At 40.5% G+C, this 7,215-nt stretch overlaps 1 protein-coding gene across 1 annotated transcript; it reads left to right on the top strand.

Annotated features, from left to right (window-relative positions):
* The first annotated feature begins 3,784 nt into the window (after positions 1-3,784).
* On the top strand, positions 3,785-6,835 carry SPIN3 (spindlin family member 3). The gene has a single exon (XM_043895393.1). It carries the CDS (start codon positions 4,274-4,276, stop codon positions 5,048-5,050), a length of 777 nt encoding a protein of 258 aa, XP_043751328.1. The 5' UTR covers positions 3,785-4,273; the 3' UTR covers positions 5,051-6,835.
* Positions 6,836-7,215: the final 380 nt, after the last annotated feature.

Raw genomic sequence — 7,215 nt, 5'->3', positions numbered from 1 at the left:
TAATACAAGAGATTCTTATGTATTAATTGTGTATCCTAAAACCTTACTGTGTACATTGATTATCCCTAGTAATTTCTGGTGACATCTAAAACATCTACATCTGCTTCACTGACTACACTAAAACCTACACTAAAACCTTTGGCTGTGTGGATCACAACAAATGATGGAAAGTTCTTAAAGGGATGGGAATACCAGACCACCTTTCCTGCCTCCTGAGAATCCTGTATGCAAGTCAAGAAGCAACAATAGAACTGGACATAGAACTGGTTCAAAATTAGGAAAGGAGTATATCAAGGCTGTATATTGTCACCTTGCTTATTTAACTGATATGCAGAGTATATCATGTGAAATGTTGGGCTGGATGACTCAAAAGCAGGAATCAACATTACTGGGAGATAATCTCAGATATGCAGATGACACCACCCTAAAGGCAGAAAGTGAAGAGGAACTAAAGAGCCTCTTGATGAAACTGAAAGAGAAGAGAGAAAAAAAAACTGGCTTAAAACTCAAAATTCAAGTTACTAAGATCATGGCACCCAGTACCATACCTTCATGGCAAATAGATGGGGGAAAAATGGAAACAGTGATAGACTTTATTTTCTTGGGCTCCATAATCACTGTGGACAGTGACTACAGCCATGAAATTAAAGAATGCTTGCTCCTGGGAAGAAAAAAACTATGACAAACCTAGACAAAATAATAAAAAGTAGAGACATCACTGAGGGCCAAAGAATAGAAGCTTTTGAACTGTGGTGTTGGAGAAGACTCTCAAGAGTTCCTTTGACTGCAAGGAGATCAAGCCAGCCAATCCTAAAGGAAATCAACCCTGAATATTCATTGGAAGGACTGATGCTGAAGCTGAAGCTCCAGTACTTTGGCCACCTGATGTAAAGAGCCAACTCATCGGAAAAGACCCTGATGCTGGGAAAGATTGAGGGCAGGAGGAGATGGGAGTGACAGAGGGTGAAATGGTTGGATGGCTTCATCGACTCAATGGACATGAGTTTGGGCAGTCTCTGGGGGATAAGGAAGGACAGGGAAACCTGTCATGTTGCAGTCCATGGGGTCACAAAGAGTTGGACATGATTGAGCGACTGAACAACAGCAATGTATAGCCAACAACAATGTATAGTATCATGTAATTTGCAAAGAGTGAGAGATTTACTTCTTCTTTTCCAGTATGGATTCCTTTTATTACTTTTTCTCCTCTGATTACCTTGGCTAAGACTTCCATAACTATGCTGAATAATAGTGGCAAGAGTGGCACACTTGTCTTGTTCCTGATCTTAGAGGAAATGCTTTCAGTTTTTCACTGTTATGAATGTTTTCTGTGGGTTTGTTGTATATGACCTTTATTATGTTGAGGTAGGTTCCTTCTATGCCAATTTTCTGGAGGTTTTTTTTTATCATAAATGGGTGTCGAATTTCTCTGTATCTATTGAGATGATCATATGGTCTTCATCTTTCAGTTTGTTAATGATGCTTATCCTTCTTAATATGCTTTTAAAAATTGAAGAGAAAGGAATGCTTCCAAATTCATTCTATGGGCCAGTATTCCCTTGATAATATAACCAGGAAAAGACACCACCAAAAAAATTACATGGCAATATCTCTGATGAAAATAGATGTAATTATACCCAAGAAAATATGTTTTGTGCAAGAATAGTAGTTCCATTTTTAGATTTTTAAGAAACCTCCATACTGTTCTCCATAATGGCTGTACCAATTTACAATCCACTAATAGTGCAGGAGGGGTCCATTTTTTCCACACCCTCTCCAGCATTTATTGTTTGTAAACTTTTTCGTAATGGCCCTTCTGATTGACATGAGGTAATGTATTATTTCAGTTTGATTTACATTTGTCTGATAATTAGTGATTTTGAGCATATTTTCATGTGCCTCTTTGTGACCTGTATTTCTTCTTTAGAGAAATGTCCATTTAGGTCTTCTGTAATTTGTGCAATGGAATATTACTCAACCATGAAAAGAATGAAATTCTGCCATTTGCAGCCACTAGGATGAACCTAGAGAATATTATGCTTTTCTAAATAATTCTTAAGTTTTTAATTGAAGGATAATTCTCCTGGCAGTCTTGATTCCAGCTTGTGCTTCATCCAGCCTGGCATTTCTCATGATGTACTCTGCATATAAGTTAAATAAGCAGGGTGACAATATATAGCCTTGATGTACTCCTTTCCCAATTTGGAACCAGTCTGTTGTTCCATGTCTGGTTCTAACTGTTGCTTCTTGACCTGTATACAGGTTTCTCAGGAGGCAGTTAAGATGGGCTGGTATTCTCATCTCTTGAAGAATTTTCCACAGTTTGTTGTGATCCACAGAGTCAAAGGCTTTAGCATAGTCAATGAAGCAGATATATTTTCTGGAATTCTCTTGCTATTTCTATGATCCAATGAATATTGGCAATTTGATTTCTGGTTTCTCTGCGTTTTCTAAATCCAACTTGTACATCTGGAAGTTCTTGGTTCATGTACTGTTGAGGCCTAACTTGGAGAATTTTGAGTATGACCTTGCTAGTATATGAAATGAGTGCAATTGTGTGGTCATTTGAACATTAGTCCTTAGGGAAATGCAAATTAAACAACAGTGAAATACTACTTCACACCCACTACCATGGCTGTAATGAAAAAAACTGGTTGAACACTGCTTGAATAAGTCTTTCTCCATAGGCTTAAGATGTAAAAGTGTTGAAATACTAACTTCTTGTTATAATTGTAATAAGTGTTTTGATTGTAAGTTTGTGTTTTTATTATTCTGTTCAAGAGAATAATCATTTGCATGCAAGTATAATTTTATAAGTATTTTTTTAAAACTAAACATCTGAAGGTAGGAGGGAATGGTTAAACTGAAAATATCCTTATGCTAATTTTATTGAAGCTGCTACAAAACATTTCAGACAATATCTAGTAAACTCATTAAATACTCATTTTACATGGAAAAGGACACGCCATGAAAAAGCATATGCAAAAGTATCCCAGGTTTGTAAGAGTTTATTTGATAAAGACAATGGAAAGTGTTAATATTTTGCTATAAGCCCTGGTGCATAAGAGGTGGATTTATAGTTGATTATTTTCTTCCCATCAATTTGCTAGGTTGTATACCATGCCCATGCTTTCCATATAATTTCTCTGTAATTGGTGAAAAAGAAAGAAATATCATCCTCAATAAATCCAGTAATGACCAGTCAGTAAAAATTACCGGGATACTGAGTCAAGATGGCAGACTGAGCACTTGTGCATTTCTCTCCTCCAACCTCAAACTCCCTTAAATGACAGGAAGGGCAGATTTCCTTATACAAAGAGTAACTCCGGAATGGCAGGGGGAAAGGAAAGGGCAAACTCCTGGAGGATGGAAAGCAGATGGGGCAGGAGTACAGAGATGGAGTTATGGGTGGGGGTTGGGAATCTGGGAGCCCAGAACTGAAGAAGCGGTGCTAGGCGGTTGGAGAGGGGATTTGTTGGGCAGGCCGGTCCAGATTTTGGAAAGGGGCGGGGCAAGGAACCAAAGAACTGCTCCCACGCCCAAGGCAGTGGTGGATGGAGAGTTGGGGGTAGGGGAAAGCGCGGTGCTGGACAGGAAAGGGAGGCCTCTCTCCTGGCAGGAAGCTGAGCTCTACGGAAAAGAGGGAGGAGACTGGCGACTACAGTGACTGGTGGGAATCCGATGTGGCAGAGGGGCCGCCGCTGCCACCGAGAGGGAGCGGAGCCCGCCCCCCGCCCCCGCCCAAGCAGAGTTACGGAGACATTGCCGCCATCCTGTCCGCCTATCCAGCAGCCCACTTGACACGCTCCTTGCCTAAAGATCCTCCCTCCCAGCTCTTGCAAGCACCTAACTCGTCGTCTGCTGATCCTCCTCCTTCGACACAGCCTCCTGGCGGAGGCAGCAGCGAAGTGTCGGATTTGGGCACGCGAGGCCCGCTATCCCCAGCTTGGGGGAGTCTAGTCTCTGCCCTCTGGCCTGGACAGTGTTGGACTCAGGGCGGGAGGAATAAGGGGGTGCCCTCTATTTCTCTGACCACAACCAGAACTCCATAGCGCTAGCGTAGCCGGAACTAGCTAGGGAGGAAGGTTACTGCTTGCACGCAGAGTGCAGGGGATTTCCAGGTTTTCTGCCTAGCTTTAGAGGAAAACGGGCGTCTGGGCGTGTGTGTATGGAGTGCACTCTTTAGGAGATAAAGTTCACTGTGTCATCCATTGAATTTATTTCGTCTTGATTTCCTTTATTGGGCCGCTTGGTTACTGTGCTCCGCGCAGGCATGAAGACCCCGCTCGCAAAAACGGCTTCTGGGCAGCGGTCCAGGACAGGCTCAGGGCATGGCAGTGTGTCTGTTACCATGATGAAGAGAAAAGCTGCATACAAGAAGCATAGGAGCAGACCCATCTCCCAGCCTCCAAGGAATATCGTGGGCTGCAGAATTCGGCATGGATGGAAAGACGGAGATGAACCACTAACAGAGTGGAAGGGAACCGTTCTGGATCAGGTACCTGTAAATCCCTCTCTGTATCTTATCAAATATGATGGATTCGACTGTGTTTATGGATTGGAACTTCACAGAGATGAAAGAGTGTTATCACTTGAAGTCCTTCCTAATAGAGTTGCATCATCTAGAATCAGTGATACACACTTAACAGAAATTATGATTGGCAAAGCAGTGGAACATATTTTTGAGACAGAGGAAGGTTCCAAAAATGAATGGAGGGGGATGGTCTTGGCTCAGGCACCTGTCATGAATACGTGGTTTTACATTACCTATGAGAAAGATCCTGTATTATATATGTACCAGCTCTTGGATGATTATAAAGATGGTGACCTACACATCCTTCCAGATTCCAATGATTCTCCTCTCACAGAGAGGGAGCCAGGAGAAATCATAGACAGCCTAGTAGGCAAACAAGTGGAAAATGCCAAGGAGGATGGCTCCAAGAGAACTGGCATGGTCATTCATCAGGTGGAAGCAAAACCCTCTGTGTACTTCATCAAATTTGATGATGATTTCCATATCTATGTCTATGATTTGGTAAAAACATCTTAGAGGTCATTTTGAAATTTGCCAAATATGTGAAACTGCTTGTAAAATCTAAACAGACAAAAAACTCTTGATTGCTTTACAATTTGTAAGAACCATCTTCTCTTTTTCACACTTTTGCCTGGTAAAAAATTAAAACTTCCACCCTCTCAGACATGTTTTGAAGAATCCTTCTGCCTTTATCTCTAACCTTTTTATGTGTTCCTCCCCACAGTAGAATGATTGAGTTATCTAATTAGTGAGAAGGGCAAAGTCTGACATTCATTGGCCCATGTTTTTACCTTGGGTGGTGTTAATAGACTAAAGGTAACTGAACACTTTTTGCCTCATTCTTTTGGGCATTTAGACAATCTTCACTGAAGTGTGAAGCTTTTTGAGATATTCAATATGGCTGGCTAAGTATCTTGGTAACTTCAACCCTCCCCTTAGGTTACTTCAAATGTCTAATTTGGGAAAGGAGTGAGAGGCTCATGTTGGTCTTCCATCCAAGTTGCATTTTAAATTCCAACTGTACTGAAAGTCTTATTCTTGCACTTCTTGTTCAACTTGGTTCAAAATCAAGAGGGAAGTTATTTTGTATTTTAGTGCATAGGCTGAGAAATCTTACAAAATTGTTAAGGGGTAAGCATTTAGGAACCAAATGCAAGTAGAGAAATCATGGTTAGTCATTAATAGCATTAGGATTTCTGTTGTCTACAATAGCTCTGGCTTGTACCTACAGATATGAAGTGGGTTTTTACAGACATAGTCTGTGCAGACAGAATTTAACACAATTGGGCTTTGCCAGACCAAGGGAGCATTAGGCCAGGCTCTAGCTAGAGTCCACAATCACAGGGTAAAGGTTAAGTTTAGCATGGTTGGCAGATCTGTTCAGGACCTCAAAATAAAGGAGCAAAAATCTGGAATCAGGCTGAGATACAGGTTTCTTTCCTATGCTAGAAGCGATGCTTTGAAAATGTTTAGATTACATTTTCATTAGATTATTAGAAGACTTCTGAGTCCCAGCATATAAGGTGGGAAAGGCACTTGCTAGAACTAAAAAGACTGAAAATAAACTTTGCTTCCTTGTAGGAATTGGTGAGCTCATTCATTATGGTGTCCTAGTAGGACTATGAAACACATGCTAGATGATCAAAAGACAGTGATGTTCTAAGTGCTTTAATGTTTCAAATGCTGGCATTAGTAGATAGAAATCTAATAGATATTTGTTAAGTTTTTTCAGCTTTATCCTGTTTTTTGGCTGGGCCTAAGAAACTCATATGCAGCTAAGGGTGAACCCTATTTCAGCAGAAAAATAAGTAATATCTTCCATTATTAAAGGCATTAGGGAAAGTCAACTTTGGGAAAGGTTGAAAAATAAGCCAAGTTTTGGAGAGAAGCATCCAGTCAAAACCAATGTGTTCTCACTGGGTTTCTAAGAGAAGCTCCATTAGCACTAAAAACCAGGCCATGGACTTCTGCAGATGTGGCGTTGGGACTCATGATGGTACAATCAACCACTTGGGTAGTATCTTCCAAATTAAAGTTCACAGGTCATAGAGTCAAGACTACCAGCACAGAGAGACCACATCCTGCTGAGGATGAAACCAGGAAGATACTCTCTTCTCCCATGTATTCTCTGTCTACTTTCCTTCCTTTTGCTGTCACTAAGTCTCTCCTTAGATATTTTTGATGACAACTGCAGTGTGAGTCTGTATTACTCTATGTACTAAGTCCCAGAGACATAAATGTGTTTGAGTGTCTGTTTTAGAGGCTTAGGGTTAGTGTGCCTCCTGATTTTGGAGATGTGAAGCTGATACTGTAATAATCTTATGCCCTGTTGACCCTGAGGACTCTTGATATGATATATATATATTATGCAATTGTGGGGTTAGATTAATTTAACTCCTGAAGTTCTAAAGGAACTACACCAAATCAAGAGGAAGATAGTTCAGGCTACAGCTGCTGAATGAACCCTATTATCTGTCAAGACATCTTTGTGAGATCTGTATGGTTGACATCAGAAAAATAAGAAATTTGGGAAGGCAGAATTTTGGACTTTAATTCTTTTGGATTTTAAAAAAAGAAATTTCATTTGGGGCATTCATTTTTCCCTTATATAGTTCAAATTAAGGCATTTTCATTATGTTGGTGACATTGTGTTATTTGGAGTATTTTAATGCTATCTTTGG

The sequence above is a fragment of the Cervus elaphus genome, chromosome X, assembly GCF_910594005.1.
Source record: "Cervus elaphus chromosome X, mCerEla1.1, whole genome shotgun sequence".
In the NCBI taxonomy this organism is placed as follows: domain Eukaryota; kingdom Metazoa; phylum Chordata; class Mammalia; order Artiodactyla; family Cervidae; genus Cervus; species Cervus elaphus.
The sequence above is the reverse complement of the archived record's forward strand: the minus strand, read 5'-3'. Positions and strand labels throughout refer to the sequence as shown.

Excerpts from the sequence above, each read along its gene's own strand:
- SPIN3 (XM_043895393.1), top strand. The coding sequence starts at position 4,274 with ATGAAGACCCCGCTCGCAAAAACGGCTTCTGGGCAGCGGTCCAGGACA.